The sequence below is a fragment of the Rhipicephalus microplus genome, unplaced genomic scaffold, assembly GCF_043290135.1.
Source record: "Rhipicephalus microplus isolate Deutch F79 unplaced genomic scaffold, USDA_Rmic scaffold_12, whole genome shotgun sequence".
NCBI classification, from domain to species: domain Eukaryota; kingdom Metazoa; phylum Arthropoda; class Arachnida; order Ixodida; family Ixodidae; genus Rhipicephalus; species Rhipicephalus microplus.
The window spans coordinates 46,375,957-46,393,448 of NW_027464585.1; the positions used below are offsets into that span (position 1 = coordinate 46,375,957).

At 49.1% G+C, this 17,492-nt stretch overlaps 1 protein-coding gene across 4 annotated transcripts in view; it reads right to left on the bottom strand.

The window, feature by feature from the left end:
• Positions 1-17,492, bottom strand: part of LOC119166787 (chymotrypsinogen B) — a 1,014,345-nt gene that overhangs the window by 441,836 nt on the left and 555,017 nt on the right. For all 4 annotated transcript variants that reach the window (XM_075882532.1, XM_075882530.1, XM_075882531.1 and 1 more), the window contains exon 6: positions 17,030-17,129. In XM_075882532.1, coding sequence (XP_075738647.1) covers positions 17,030-17,129 — 100 coding nt within the window. The remainder of the gene's footprint in view (positions 1-17,029; positions 17,130-17,492) is intronic.

A 17,492-nucleotide genomic window follows, 5' to 3' on the forward strand; every position in this document is an offset into this window, starting at 1 on the left:
GACGAGAGATCAGGAGAAGACGGAAGTTAGCGCCAGAGCGCGTAGGGATTTCGCCGTGTAGTCGGCGAAGGTTTTGTCCGTAGAGACAAAGCAGGAGAACAAGAGGATTTCCACCTGAGGGGTGACGACTCGAGCTACAGGCAAGAGTGTGTGTTTACCGCTATCGAGCGAAGACGCGTGGCAACAGCTGCGTGTGTGAAGCCGACGTGTTTCCGGCGAAGAAGTTTGAAGCTTGGAGAGTGGCCTATTGAAGACGTGAGGTTTCCTGGAAGAGAAACTTCGGCGAGGTTTACTGGAAGAGAAACTTCGGGGGCTGCAGAACGACAACAACGCGGGACTTTGAGTGAGTGATTCTCGGAAGAGTATCATCCAGACTTTTGTTCCAAGAACTTTGGACTGGATAGGTTTTCTATCTATTTAGTCTTCAAGTGTCTTGGTTGTTCAATGCATGCGACTGCATTGTAGTGCGTATCGTTGTCTGTGTCCGTTGTTTCGAGTGTGGCTGATTGTGCTGTGTAGTACGTTGTTTGGTGGGTGACATATTGTATTCAACTATTGTGGAGTGTGCATACTTGTGTATTGTTTTTGATCTGCCATTATTGAGAATATAACTCTGTTTTGTTTATCAACTCTCGGCTCTGACTTGTTATTTGGGCCACAACCGGCGTCCGCTGGCGCGCCAAAAAGGACCACTTCTAAATTGTCCGCGCTTTCGTGGTGCGGTTCGGGGGGCTGATACTTCGGCCCTTGGAATTATCCCGGCGATCGCCTCCCTAATTAACGGGACCTGTTACAGCGGATGACCACTTACAGAGATATTACGCAGTATTACAGGCTAAGCAGGAAAATTTATCCTCCCGCACACTCTTCATTGAACAAAGGACAGGCGGTGGCGTGGCGCCTACTCCAGACCCACACGTTTCCTAGTCCGGTAACAATGAACCGCTGCGTGCCAGAACTTCTTTCGAACAAGTGTGAACTTTGCCACAACAGGGCGGGCTTGAGCCACATTTTATGGGCATGCCCGCAGGCCCCCATGAGAGGCGAATTTCCAGATGGGAGTGGATTGGATGCCGCGCTCCTCTGCTCTGACTCTCAATTACAAGCCCGCTTATACGGTAGGCCTGTCAGCGGCACTCGAGTTCGCACAGCTGAATTCTCCGGCAGCGTTTCATTCTCCGGCAGCGCCTCCTTCTCCGGCAGCGTCTCCGTGCTTGCTCGGGAAACGCTGCACTGCGTTAACGTGGACTCCGAGCCCTGAGCGCGTCCACTCGACGCGGTTGCCCATTGGTTCAACGAACATTCAAAAAACAAAAAGTGAGCCTTTGAGTGAGACCGCATAGCAACGCATCGCCAGAGAGGGAGAACGAGCCGAGATTCGAGCCGGGACCACAGAGCAACGCACCGCAGAGCGAGCCGAGACGCGAGTGGCGTCGGACGTATCCGATCGAGCTCCTGCACCGAGTCCAGTTTCCTTATACATGTAACCACTGCCAATTCACCCGTAACTTAGCACAATACAGTTTTTCTTAAAATTTGAACCTTGCCTTGACTACATTCATTCGGACATCGCTGACATGGCGCAGCCGACAGGATGTGAATCGACCGAGCTGCATGCGGAGGAGGAAACGATGCCACGAGAAGGAGCGACGCCACGCCGTGCATCGTCTCGGGACTCCGAAACGACCATCGTCGAAAGTGTTTTCACGACCCTCGACCACAGCAGGATGGCCAATGTAACGAAAAAGCAACTCGTCGACGAGCTGAGAGCACGAGGTCTACGGTGCTCCGGACAAAAGGACGAGCTCATCGCAAGAATCATCCGCGACAACATCACTCGCCAAGCCCTAGATCCGACGGACTCGTCAGCGAAGGACTAGGCTGCCTACGACGACGACAGGCAGGCGCACCTGGAGACGCTGTCCGCCGACAACGCGAGGCTTTGCGCTGAACTGAGCAGCCTGCGAGCCCAGCTTAACCGTGCGACCACGAGTGAACGTGAGACATCGCACGAAGCCCATCAGAACGCTTCACTGCCAACGGAACGGGTGACGACTCCAACCCTCGGGCTGCACCATTCCGTCCCTGCTGACATAACGATGTCCTCGCGTTCGACGCGGCCACCGTCACTGAACGACGGCACCAACCAAGACGCGGCACGCCCCGCCCCGCCGACCGTTTCAACGCACGAGGGAGAACCTTCCATGGCCCAAATCCTCACCGCGCTCGTGAACACACAAGCCCTGCTCGCCAACACGCTGTCGAGAGGTCCACCGACGACGAGCCCGATCCAGATTCATTCCACAAGCGACACGTCATCCTCAATCCCTTTGTTCGATGGGACGCCGCAACAAAGTACTCACGAATGGATTACGCAAGTGGAGAGAATCGCAGCGCTCGCCCACTGGACGCCATCGCTGACGTTAGTGACAGCAGCCAGTCGCTTGACGGGATCTGCCAAGGATTGGCACACCGCCTACGGCTCACAGTATGACCCCTGGGAGCAATGGAAGGAGGCGCTCATTCTCCGATTCAAACGAAAGCTGACAATGAAGGAGTTCCTCGAACTGCAGACGAAGCGACGCCTTCAGAGCCACGAGACCATCGTCGAGTACACGTACTCGAAGAACGCCATTCTGAACAAGGCGCCGTACCGTTTAGCAGAGGAAGAACGTATTTCCCTCATTCTCAGCGGCATCGAGGACGACACATGGGCCAACGCACTCGCAGCGCAGCTGTGTGGCACAGTAACCGAACTCATTGACAGAGCGGCTTTGCTCGACGCGAGGCGTCGCACGACCGTGTGTGTCGAGAACGACAAGAAACCGTCATCGTCTACAGCGAGCCGTGGTCAGGGTTCGAACCAGCGGGTGCCAGCCAGCAGCTCTGCCAACTTGCCGAAGGCCAACCCGCGCAGCGATTTCTCGGGAGCTCCACACCCGCGGCCCATCTCTGCTCGTTCGTGCTTCAACTGCGGCGACATCGGTCACCTGTCCCGTGATTGCAGAAAGCCGAAAACGCCAGCAACGATCAGAGCAGACGAGAAACGAGCGAAGAGGGACAATAGCAGCCACGAAACAGGGACTACGTCACCTAGACAAGCGAACTGTCTTTTGCATTCGACGGGCGGCACATTACCAATAGTGTCCGGTACTGCTAACAACCGACCCGTCCGCGTGTGCATTGACAGTGGCGCCAACTTATCCATCGTGAGTGCCAATGCCTTGACGGACGACATTCCCACGCACGCATGGGTATCGCGCGAGAACATTGAAGTTCTCAACAGCAGCATATGCCCAACTCTCGCTGCAATGCTTGATGTGACATTGGGAACCACGAATGTGCGACTCGAAGACGTCGTGGTAACGGAACTGCCCAGCGGCATCGACCTGATTCTGGGATCAGACTGGCGACGAGTCGCGAACGTCGACGTAACGTTTCACACGTCAAATGATGTGACTATCGTTCCAGTCGAGCCCTCTGGAAAATTTTCATCGTCCGAAGTGCCACCCCCGAAACAAGGCACACCACACCGCACCGGGGAAACGCTTATTGCAACGTTCTGCCGGCAATCGGACGAGAGTGTTTCCGAAGACGAAGGGTACGTGCGCCTCAACACGAAATGTCCGGCACCCGACGAAGACTTCACGAGTCTAGTCAAAGACGCCACACGGAAGATAACGAAGGATGCCACCGAGGTAGAGAGGGAACAACTTCGCGCAATTCTGTTAAGGCATCACCAAGCGTTCACTTCCAAAGGCGACACTTTGGGAGTGTGTCCTCACACCGAGCACAGCATCGAACTCAGAGACAATATACCGGTGTCATCGAGGCCGTACAGGTGCTCACCGGCTGATCGCAAGTTCATCCGAGAACAGGTGAACGACTACCTCTCCGAGGGCATCATAAGGCCGAGCGAAAGCGAGTACGGTGCTCCAACGATAGTCGTCGACCAACCGCACCACCCGACGACCACGAAGAATGGTACACTACTATCGCAAGCTCAACGAGAAAACCATCAACCCTTCCTATCCAATGCCCGTCATGGAAGAGGTTATTGACGATGTCATGCGCGACGGATCGGCTTACTTCACTGTGTTGGACGTGAAGACAGCATCTATGAATGTACGAATGAAGCCGGACGACGTACACAAGACCGCATTCGTCACTCCAGACGGAAAGTACGAATACCTTCGAATGGCCTTTGGGTTTTGCAAGGCCCCTCAGACCATGCAAAGAGTCATGCGTCGCACGTTCGATGGCTTACCTAGGACAGCTACGTACACGGACGATGTCGGGCAGGGAGCCACAACAGCGAGGGAGGCTTTGGATTTGCTGAATTAAGCACTCAGGAGAGTCGTGATTAACGGCTTGAAGATGGATCTCCGGAAATGCCAGTTGATTCAAGACAAAGTATCTTTCCTGGGTTACGTGATCTCCACCGAAGGACGAACACTGGACGAATCCAGAGTTGCCGCTGTCGAGAAGTTCGAGCCGCATCGCAACGCAAAGAAGCTGTACGCCTCCCTGCAGTTCGCTAACCACTGCCGAAAGTTCATACCGGAGTTTGCAAAGGTCACGCACAAGCTACGGCGCCTTCTGGCGAAGGACGTTCCTTTCGTATGGACTGACGCTCATGAAGCAACCGTCAACGCCATAAAACACGCCTTGAAGAACCTGCCGATTTTGGCGAGCTTCGCCCAGACTGCCCGACTAACGTTCACGTCGACGCTTCGCAAACCGGGCTGGGTGCGGTGCTTTCTCAAACTCAAGACGGAAAGGAGCGAATCATAGAGTATGCAAGCAGATCACTAAACGAGCGCGATCGTGGTCTACACTCTAATATGCTTGAGTGCATGGCGCTCCACCGGGCGATCACTGAGAAGTTTTCGGTCTACCTGAGAGGAGGCCCTCGTTTTACAGTGTTCACGGATAACTTCAGCTTGTCATACCTCGTCCAGAAGGGAGCCAGCAACCGCAGATTTGCGAGGTGGACGCTCGACTTAGCAGAGTACACCTTCGACGTCAAGCGTAAGCCAGGACGCCAGAACTCCGCTGCTGACGCACTCTCGAGGCAGTCGGAATCTGCAGAGGCTTTCGACCAGGGCGTTTCGACCTGAGACCTCCACTGCTACGCAGTAGTGGTCGGCAAACACAGTCGCCTACGCGAGTTTCAGGAGAGGGATACTGACTGCAAAAGATTTCGGGAGGAGGCCAAGCACACATCTTCAGACTACGAGATCGAAAACGACATACTGGTGAAGAAATCTCTCGAGGGAGGACAGGTCCGTCGGAGGGTGATCATTCCCGCTGCCCTCTGAAGCAGTGTGATGATCGTTTTCCACGACAACAACGGCCACCTAGGCGTCGAGAAGACAAGAGACCTGATCCAGCGAAAGTACTGGTGGCCATCGATGAGAAAAGACATACGCGAGTATGTTCACTCCTGCCACACGTGCCAGACTATCAACGCCCGCACGACACGGAATGAAGGTTGCCTCATCCCACGCGATATTCCTACTGAGCCAAACGCGGTGATATCCCTGGATCACATGGGTCCGCTAAACGAGAAGGGAGACCACATCCTCGTGTGTATCGATCACGCCACGAGATACATGGACGCCGTGAGCGTACCGAGCACTTCGTCGACGCACTACCTTGACTTCATGAAAAACCGGTGGATTCCGCAATTTGGAGTTCCCAGCGTCATTATTACGGACTAAGCCAAGGGATTCATTAACAAGAAGACCAACCAATTCCATCGCAGACTAGGAATTTCTCATCAGAACTCCCCACCGTACTGGACACAATCAAACGGACTGATCGAGCGAATGGTAGGAACATTGAAACAGGTGCTACGCAAAATGCTAAACAACAAAGACAAATGGCAGAAGGAACTACCCCGAGCAACGCTAGCAATCAACGCCACGAAGCATCGTCACAGTGGCCACAGCCCATTTCGACTCATGCACGGCTACGACCCAAAACTGCCAGGAGAGCTCAACCTCGCCTCAGTCGAGGGAGACATCGACGAGTCTATAGACTACACGACTTGGCAAAGGGACGTGCGGAGACAAGAGAGAGGCTACTGCAGAGTCAGCGCAAAACAACGGTCCGATACGACAAGAAGCGGCGAACTCCGAGGTTCATAACGGGGACCTCGTCCTGCTTGAGTTGAGCGCTCGGGGCACATTAGACCCTTGCTATGAAGGTCCGTTCGAGATAACGGCCCTCGTCGGAGGAAACAGGGCCGAGATCCAAAGAGTACCCCACACACCGGGCATGATCAACCAAAAAATCGTCAACGTGGAGCAGCTTCGTAGATATAAGGAGCCGCTCCTAGAAGTTACGGAACCATCGCCATCTAACGACACGCACGCCTGAGGACAGGCGCAATTTTCGGGAGGGCCGTGTCAGCGGCACTCGAGTTCGCACAGCTGAATTCTCCGCCAGCGTTTCATTCTCCGGCAGCGCCTCCTTCTCCGGCAGCGTCTCCGTGCTTGCTCGCGAAACGCTGCACTGCGTTAACGTGGACTCCGAGCCCTGAACGCGTCCACTCGACGCGGTTGCCCATTGGTTCAACGAACATTCAAAAAACAAAAAGTGAGCCTTCGAGCGAGACCGCATAGCAACGCATCGCCAGAGAGGGAGAACGAGCCGAGATTCGAGCCGGGACCGCAGAGCAACGCACCGCAGAGCGAGCCGAGACGCGAGTGGCGTCGAACGTATCCGATCGAGCTCCTGCACCGAGTCCAGTTTCCTTATACATGTAACCACTGCCGATTCACCCGTAACTTAGCACAATACAGTTTTTCTTAAAATTTGAACCTTGCTTTGACTACATTCATTCGGACATCGCTGACAGGCCAAAGACGCCGCCAGGGCCCATGGGATCATGGCCGTCGTCTAGGTTTGGTCCTCCCTTCTCCTCTCGCACCTGAAAGGGGTAGAGGACCTTTCTGCTAATTAAATAAAGTTTTTTCATCATCATCATCAATGTACATGCCAATGGCTGCTAATGAAGAATGAGAGACAGAAGAATTCAGCTTTTACCTTCTTACGGCTTGTGCTTCGTACCTACTTCCCACCCTTAACCACCTTGAGTTCATGGAATACTACTTCACTGTATTCATGGCACTGCGGCTCGACGCTCGCTAAACCTTTCTAAAACCAAGGAGGTTACGCCAAGTGAGTATAACGTAGCAACCCTTCTTGTCAGATAGTGCTCAATTCACATGCCAATGGCTGCTAATGGGGAATGAGAGACAGGACAATTCGGCTTTTAGTTAATGCACACGCTACGAATTTTTTATTGTTCACCAACGCACAGGAAAAATCTCCCATGAGCACCACCTTGCAGGTCAAAACGTAAGACTGGTTACCCAATACGACTACGACTACGACTACGAGGGAAGAACGGGTGCCACTATAAGGAGCTTCGCCCTTCGATGCCAGTGCACTCACACGCTTCAAAGCGTTTGGTTGGTGTCATGTGCAATCATTATTACGTGGACGTGAGTGAGTCAGACAGACAGGGAGAGTTTGTGTGTATGTGCGTACGTAAAAAGATTTCACTTTAGTGAAAAGACGCCGGTTTCAGTCAGCCAGCTCTCACTTTTAGGCACCTTACGTTGAGTCTTTGAAATGACGGCCCCAGTTGGCGGATTGGAGGAGAAAGACGCCGTCTGCGTTTGAGCTCCTTGATTTTCATCGGCCGATTTCCGCGACCTCGCGCATGCTTCAGACGGTAACATAGCCTAGCCTGGTAACTTATAGCTATTACTCTGATATTTCAGAACTTTTTCTGGACTGCCAGAATCACAGTTATTTTAACCACATGCTCTGGAGGTGCCCCTTTTTACAAAGAAAAAAATGAAGAATTTTTCGAAAACACCTTTCATTTAATACTAATGGGTCCGGTTTTCATACAACAACCTAAGGCTGTCCAGAAGGCCCTCGATGCGGCGGTGAGGCTGGGCCTCCCTGTCCCAACGTGGGAGTGGCCCCCGATCCTACCCCTATAAAACCAGGGTGGAATCCTTCAGGATCCCAATAAAAGTTTTTCATCTATTTATTCATCCATCGCGCAATATAGGCACCAGACAGTGAACCAGAAAGCGCAACGAAGATCTTTGGGCCGCCTCAGCATTGTTGATACCGACCGCCGAGGATACTAAGAAAATGGAACGCTCGCTTAACACAGTGACACGCTGAAGTGTCAGTGCCCTTTTTGGCCAGTTTGCAAAGAACGCTTCCTGGGCGGTTACATAATCAGCCTTGACCGCTTGCTCACAACTAAAAAAGAAAATGATATTCACGTGCAAATTCGGCTTTGCTGCGTCTACTCATTAGGCTACGCATTGGAAGACTCGGTGTTGCTGCGCTTATCCGTTAGGCTGTGTGTTAAGGCGCTACCAGCAGATCTCGTAAACTGCATTGCCGGGTGCCTATGCAAGACACGTGCGAGGCGACGCTGACTATACTTGCGCGAGCACTTTTTTTCGTTTTTTGCAAGCGTGGATGAGTGGCGTCGTCTGGTGTCTTCTTACGAACTATTTCAAGAAGGGAGGAGTGTAACCACCACCGCAAGTATCGCATAGGCTGTGCCTGTGAAAATGCCTGTATCAAGATGCAGGGCACCGGTACCCAAAAAGGGTGAGCCGATCGCTCTTACTACATAGAAGTGTTGGACATTGAGGCGTCTCTAGAGAACTCAGGACATGTGTATTTCTGTATAAATTCGAGGACGTAGGATCAGATATGTACAAAGAGCGCGTCATTCGTAACTTCCAAGCAAGACACATCGCAATGTGTTGTCTGCCACTGCTATGGGTGGCAGACATGCTCGTGTTGCATGTCTGCCACCATAGCTCAGCGCTCGTGTTGTCCTCTTTTGCCTTCCGTACCTCGACTTTGTCTGTTTCTTCTAGCACATTCGTGCTCGCGCTGCAGCCCTTATTACTATGCAGACATGCTGCGGGAGCCATCAAACGATGTTCAAGTGACACACAAGTTTCCTCAGAGAGGCCCCTCAGACGAAGCAAGAAGGGCCGCCTCAAGAATGCCTGGTAAAGCCAGTGGAGCCTTAAAAGAAGGTCGCCATCCGTGATGAACCACTTTTTTTAATAAATGTTGCTCTCTTTCAAACGTAACAGAACTTGACATGTCGATAATTGTAGAATATGAAGGGTGTTGCTTATTGCGTTCACTGACACATTCAAAGGACACGTAACATCACAGTAAGTGGAGCGACCATTAGTTCGACTGCACGTACAGGGTTTCAATGGGGCTTGTGCGAAAGGCACCAGTAGATAGGCGAATGCCTAGGTGCTAAATAGAGTCAAGCATTTTAGGGAGGTAGGTGTCACAGAATGAAAGGCTATTGCTCTTTTGTCTAAGTGACTGCGCATGAGGCCCTTCCACAAGTTCATCTGGGAGTACTTGTCACTTCCCCCGTAGTTAGTAGCTTTAGTACTTTAGCACTTTAGGGAGCTAGCTGTCACAAAATAATAGGTTATTGCTGTTTTGTCTAGGTGACGGCGCATGAGGCCCTTCCACAAGTTCATCTGGGATTACTTGTCACTCCCCCCGAAGTGCGGACTTTTAATACAATAATTGCTTTGATGCACTTGTTTTTTTTTCAGGTCCTTGATCTGTGCTACGAAGGATAGCCTGGTGTCAAGTATTAGGCCTAAGAATACTTTGTATTGTACAAGAACCACTCGCTCGAACACGATTTAAGACAACAGTCTTCGTCCTTCTCTTTTCCCGGTCTACCACTCACGTGCCGGTAACCCCGTTGGTGTGATCCACTACATTAATGTAATGTACAAGAATCACTCGCTCGAACAGAATCCAACACAACACTGTCTTCGTCGACAGAAATCACGCAGCACATAAAGTTTCAACTGGCTTGCAGGAAAAACACGGTTTCTGCTTTTGGTGCACAGTTCGGGAATACCTTCCAGGTGGATCGTAACAGGGCCTAGGGAATTTACCGCGCGAAATGGGCCGGCATACCGAATGAAAAAGCTTCTGGCAACGCTGTGGAACACACTGGGTGCATCGAACCAGGGCTAGGTCTCCTGGTTTTAAAGGGGTGGGGTTCTCGTTGGAAGGTGAGCGGAATTTCGCCTGACGATGCGCTATGGCCAGATGCGCTCTAAAGCGAGCCTTCCGAAGAAGCTCCGAAGTACTGGTGTCATCCAGACGATTTCGCTTTGTCGTGTCAAGCCAAAGAAGCTCTCCTGCGAATGTATCGGTGTCCTTCCATAGACAAGCTTGACTGGTGACTCCCGTGTGATTTTCTGCTGTGACGTATTGAGGGCGAAGACAGCTGTTGCGACGTATTCGTCCCAGTTGTTATGACTCGAACTCATGTATGACGACAGTATGTCTTTTATGGTACAGTTTGTACGTTCCACCAAACCGTTTGTTTGTGGGTGTCGAAGAGTGGCCCCAGCGTGCCGAATTTCATGGTCGTTCAGTAGGTTTCCAAATGCGCGGAACGTGAAGGCCGTACCACGGTCAGTGAAGAGCAAGCGTGGCGTGCCGTGTCGAGAAATGACGCACTCGTTTATGAGCGTGAAGACGTGCTGTGTCGAAGAGTGAGGAACGGCCCTGACTTTGGTCCAATTCATGAGATAGCCCGTGGCAACGACGAGGAACTTGTTGCCGTGCGATGTACGTGGAAACGGCCCATATGATCAAGTCCCAGAATCTCAAAAAGTGTTGCCGAAGGAGGGATGGGTAGCATGGAGACCGGTTGGGGATTGGTGGTGGCCTTCCGCGTTTGACAGACTGTTGACGACAAAACGTAGCGGGAAATGTCGCTGTGCATGCGCCACCACCAAAACCTCTCTTCGATGCGTGCCAGCGTCTTGTGCATCCCGAGGTGACCGGCAGTCGTAGTGTCGTGGCGTATGAATAGCACCGATTGTCACATGGCTACCGGCACCACAGGCACGCACAACCCATCCCGATAATTTTGGTGATAAAACGTTTCCTCTCGAACGACATACGACGCAGAAAGACTTTCACGACGACGCTTGAGAGTGTGTACTTCCCCGGATAATCGTCGGGTTTTATCGACGAGTTCTGCGTGTTGTAGCTGTGTAGTTCGTAAATCAAGCACTGCACTGCAGAGACTGGGGATATGTCGCTGAAAGCTGTCGGGTGGCGAGAAAGGTAGTCAGCGTCTTGATGGCGAGCGCGGCTTCGATGGACAATAGAAAAGTTGTAATCCTGCAGTTTGAGAGCGCACCTGTTGAACTTGGGATTGAGGTCTCTTGTTTTGTCTGAAAACGGAGGAGGGGGTCGTATGCGAAACGGCCACCAGGAAAGCAGCGAATGCGAATGGTACAAGCGGAGAAGCACGACGCAGACGCCGAAGAAAAAAAAGAAAAGAAAATTTGGTGACTTTGCAGAAGGACATTTCCAGAGCCTGGCGTTTGCTTCTTGTGACTTTCCATCACAGATAGGACCAACCACAATGACTGTGCAAGACACATCAAAGAACCTGTGCTCTAAACTATGGCGTCAACCATGGAAATCAGAGCAGCCGCACAAGCTTCTATTTGCTCACTTCAAACAGCTTTCCGGGAGGCACCGAATACAGGCGGCTATGGCACATCTACGTCTAACGTTGGTATATCAGGGAACGGTAAAGAGGCGGAAGACATACGTCACTCTCATCGTTAGCTGAACAACATCAAGCAGGGACCTGCTCTTCAACAGCTGGTTACAAGGAAAATGATCGTGGAGAGACCACCGAGCTAAGAGCCAAGTTACGAGGACCAGGTTCGCACTTCAGAAAACACCAATGAAAAGTAGCGCAATGGGGCAGTGCGTTGTTCATGATCCGGCAGATGAAGTCACGTACCGTGCGGCACAAGATTCTTCCAACCTCTGGTTGTCGACAACAGCTTTTTAATCACCCCGTGCAAGTTTTACACAACGGCCTGTGTCATTCACAGGCCACAGCGGCCTGTGAATGAAGATGGTTCGTCATCGCAAACACCGTCTGCTGCATTCAGTGCATCACCATGCACTGTACCTTGGTCAAGAATGTAAGTAGAACTGCCCTCAAGGAACAATGGTATCTCCAAGCCTCTCCCCTTCTTCCAAGTCCTCCCTCATTTCCGGTCGAAAGATGTTATAGGGTAAACTGACGGGTAGTGGGATACTAGCAGATAAAAGCCGCAGGGCAAAGAACGAGGAAGACGAAGTGTTTGGAGAACAGTGAGGCTGGTGACCGTCCTATAACAGTGACATCAATGGTCTACAGGCAGGCGATGCAGATTATAAAGGAAAAACTGCAGGCTTGAACAGAGGATGAGGGGGTGCTGGGGAAACTGCAGAATGGGTTTTCAAAACACAGGATGTTGGAAGACAATCTGTTCTCACTGACACAGTGCATCGAAATAGCAGAAAGAAACACAGGCTCCTGTGGCTACCATTTTGGGATGTCAAGGGAGCATACGGTAGCGTGGTTCAAAAGGACCTGTGGGGAATACTGGACACACTAGGTGTGGAAGAAGGATTCATCAATCTTTTAAAGGATAGCTATGAGGGTAACAGGGTAGTTTTAAAATGGGAAAACAGGCATTCAAGCCTATCGTGGTAAAACAAGGGCTTCGGCAGGGGTGTCCTTTGTCACCCTTGTTATTCATGATGTACCAACAAGAATTAGAGGCCAAATTATAGGGAAGTGGACTGGGCTTCAACCTCTCTTTCGTCAAACAAGGAAAACTCATAGAACAGGCACTACCAGCATAGATGTACACAGATGATATCGTGCTAATGGCCAACAACAAGAAAGATTTACAGAGATTGATGGACATCTACGATAATGAGGGAGATAGGCTGGAATTCCGATTCAGTAAGAAAAAAAACGGCAGTCATGATTTTCAATGATAATGAAGGTAGTGAGCTTAGCATAACAGATAGAGATAACAGATAAATACAAATATCTGGGCGCATAGATGAGCAATAGGACCCAGTACCTAAGGACACACGAAATATATGTGACAACTAAAACTAAAAGAAATGCAGCAGTGATGAAAAATAGGGCACTGTAAAATTACAGTAGCCATGACGTTGTGAGAGGAATATGGAAAGAGTTCATGATTCCTGGTCTGACGTTCGGCAATGCGGTTTTGTGCATGAGATCAGAAGTTCAAGCAAGATTAGAAATTAAGCAACGTGCAATAGGTAGGCTTGCCTTGGGAGCTCACGGGAATGCACCATATCAGGGAGTACAAGGTGATATGAGATGGACATCATTTGAGGGCAGGGAAGCTAGCAGCAAGATAATATTTGAGAAGCGATTGAGAGAAATGGGGGAGGGGTGTTGGGCTAAAAAGGTTTTCAGATGCTTGTAAATAAATAATGTTGATACGAAAGGGAGGAAGCGAACCAGAAAATTGACGGGTAAATACTTAGAAAACAGCAGGGGGCTAAACAGAAAAGAAATATGGGTTAAGAAGGAGGTGAAGGAAGCTGAGACCGATATGTGGAGAATCCGCATGATTAAAAACTACGCACTAGAGATCTATCGAACTTTTAAACAGGAGATTTCCAAGGAAAGTATCTATGATAATATTCGGGGCAGTTCTGTACTGTTTGAGGCAAGGACGGGAGTATTGCGAACCATGACATATCAGGCCAAATACGAAGGGGTAGACACGGTATGCAGTGCGTGTGGAGAGGAGGAGGAAACTGCCGAACACTTCATAATGTTCTGTAAAGGGCTTCACCCTCTAGTTCAGGATGGTGGCACAAAGGTTTGAAGCACTGGGGTTTATGGACAGAAAGGGCAAAATAGACTGCAAGGGGGGAGTATTAACTAAAAGGAGGTTATCTGATTGGTGGGTAAAGTCAAGGCACGAGTGAAATTTAAACCCTTCAAAGTGAAGTACCTGTCCTCAATCTCACTACTTAAAGAAAAAAAGATAAATCTAGTTTTTGGTTCACTAAGTATTACGGCATGGTGGCGTTAGCCACCGCCCGATCTCAAGGGTAAAGCCATATCAACCCATCCGTCCATCCATGTAGCCACCTCTTCTTTAGTTCTTGCAATGTTCAGTAGATGGCGGTACTTGTAGCTAATGATGAAAAAAATGCAAGATGTTATAAACTAGACGGTGGTACTTGTAGTTGATGATGAAATATTCGAGATGTCATAAAGTAGGAATGATGTAACATATGCCGCGTGTAATTGGTGGAAGGCAATCGTTCGATTTAGTGCGGCGACGTACGCTTGAAAGAGCGTTGTAATAAATCGAGTAGGCGAAATGTACGGAGGATTCATCGTTTACCAGGTTTACCTCCGGAGCTTCGCCCACTCATCGTCATTCACTTCGTGGATATGGCGGCACTTTTTTTCACTGGGGAGCGCGCCGATTGGAACGGCCGGAGAAACACCGCCGCCGCGCAGGAACCAGGCGGCCGTGTTCGATTCCAGACGCACAGACGACCAACGCTTACGACCAACGGGGCCGACGCCCGCGGCGGGTTTTATGCGACACGAGCTCTTTAACGCTATCGCGTTAAAATGTCAGACACGAAGGAGCACGTCTTCAGCTGGCGCGTTTGTTTGTTTGTTTGTTTGTTTGTTTGTTTGTTTGTTTGTTCGTATCCTCTAATCTATGGCTCGTACCCACTCTGGGGGATCGGCCAAGAGAACATATAGTCTCATATGGACGATAACTGCATTATTGCTTACTAGGAAAAAAAAGGGGGGGGAGTTGTATAGTGAAGACAGTATGTTAAAAAAAAGAAGGAAACCAAAGACTTAGATAATGAGAAAAAAAATCAACAACAAAGTAGACCCTAATAGCTACAACTTGATTTTGGGAGCCGACCAGACAGCTGGTTTTGCCAAACCCGATTAATTTGGTATGTCACGGATTTATCCAGAATTGAAAATTACTTTTCAACCCGTTTTTTGTGTATCTGTTAACGTGGGCTTTATGTTGAAAAACTTTTCGAGTCTTAAATAAAATTACACACCGCATCGAACGCATCTCTGCGGCAATTTCCCAAAACACAGGCAGCAAAACTCAGAACATTTTCTGTGGTTAAATATAAACATAGCTTCGCAAATGGAATATCTAAAAGTCGTTTCCTAATTATTGCTTAATTACGACATGAGCCAAAATAATGTTCAATAGTTTCTGATTCTTCGCAGAACGGACAAAGGGGGAAAAGTGTCAGACCAGCTCTGTGTAAATAAAAATTTAATGGGGGGACACGGCACCGGAATGTGGAGGTTATAATTTCAAGTTTTTTTGACGGACTCCACTGGCCTTTCCATGGAAATTTGAGGTGCTGATAATCTTTTCATTGTGTGATATTTTCTAAACTATCTGAAAAATTTCCTATATCTAACCCCTGACAAGTATTCTAACTCGGGAAGTACTGAAATTACTGGTCCATTGAGTGATGCTCGTGCCAAAGCATCTGCCAATTCATTTAATTGTAATCCGCAGTGACCTGGGACCCACACTAATTTGAGGAGTTTTAAATGCGGCGGTGCTAATGTGTGGAACGCTGCTAGGGCACGAGATTGTTCAGAGGTTGTCAGAGCTGCACACACTGAAAGTGAGTCTGTTAGGATGATTGCACTGGTCTCGGTCGTAGGTCGCGGGTCACTTGTCTTCGCTTCGTCTTCTTCGTTCACTGGCAAAGAACTGGTTCAATGTTCACTGGCACAGAGCATCAGGTGGCTATATACAACATGTATCAACAACAACAAAAAGAGGTACAGTAGAAGGGGCAAAGCTTGATACATCAAAACAGTTTGCCAAGAGGGATCTATGATTGTCTAAATAGAAGGGCTATAGGGCCTTAAATGAAAGGACTATGGAAGGAATACTGAGGCAACTATCTTGTATGTTTGCGACGCTTTGGGCTTCTATGATTTCTCTAGTCATTTTTTGTAACGCTTGCGTGCTATTTTCGTGTTATTCAAATTGAGGTGAGCATGCACAATGTCGGCATTGGATACCAATATGTCCTGAAATTCGCATACTTATGCTCTAAAAATTCTTTATTCAGGCATCGGCCTGTTTCGCCGATATAAGTGTGTCCGCAAGACAAGGGAATAGAATTAACGACTCGATTAGTACATGGTACGAAGTCATCGCGACGATTTTTGGTGCAGCCGACATACGTACAACTCATCTGATTCACTCGTTTGCGGACTTGACACATGGTCCAGAGCTGAAAAGGGGCGTTTACCGATTTCTGTTGGCTATCGTTATCAGCTTATGCAAGAGGCCATCTAAATGCGTAGAAAATGAATGCGCACTTCTTATTTGTGTCTCTTACGGAAGTTGTATCTGTCCTTCACATCGTCTCTGCCACAAAAGATGGAAGAGTTAACGGGTACCTATCCTGCAGTAGACGGCACTTCTTGTTCAAAAAGCTATCTTCCCGCTTGTGCTCAAACAATTTCTTCACTGCATTGAAGCACGAATGTATAATGGTGCGCTTAACCAACTTTGAGTGGATTGAAAAGAAGGGATGGAGTGGTTTGTTGGCCCGAGGCTCAAAGGCTCAGCACGCAGGACAGCAGTTAAAATATAGACATCATTAAAACAGTCTAAAAACATTGGATAGCAGTTCATTGGTGACAATCAAGGGGTTTAAAACACTAGACATTGCCACAGACATTGTCACTAATTATTTCATACTGCAGGTGTGATAACAAATGTGTTTTCGCTTTTATATTTGCCTTTCCGCGGTGTACATTCAATAAGATTTGGCGTGTGCGCAACACTAAGAATATACAAATTGAAACTCGGTCGGTGTGACTCCAGGAGTTTTAGTACAGTCAGTCCATTGTTCAGCGGTCCTTTCTTTGTGCTCCTAATTCTTTGCACTTATTCTTTTAGTGTTTAAGTAAGTGCTGCACCTTGTAGCGAGATTGCAAGTGAAACCACTTCCCAAGATGGTCATTTTATATTCTGATTACAAGAATCATCAGTGACTGCTAACAAAATGAAACAAAAAGTGATGTACTTACTGAGTGCGGTATAAGCGTCTCAACTTTGCGAGTCATGACATCATCCACTTCTAGAAGGTCATGCACACCGAGAGTCACAATGATGTCTGAGACTCTGCGTCTGAAAATAGGTTCTCAATAAAAAACTTGATCTCTCCGTCATAGGAATCAGTCAAAACGCGAAAGTAAAACGTGTCCTTGCTGAAGTGGTTTAATGTTTTGTGCTCATCGATATAAGAGAGCTTGCACAATGTAACTTGGTGCTTGACAGCTATAACAAGATACCAGATTATACGCAAAAGCCTGTTATAATGTTTTGCGTTTCTATCATGCAACTGATATATGAGCACGGTTAGATGTCCAGGAGTCTTTTTACAGTGTTATTATTGTGCATATATCTGCCTATTTGTTATGTTGTTGCTTACATTTTTGTAACTGTCTATAAATGCTTATCATCAGAATAGGTGCCTATATTAACCCTATA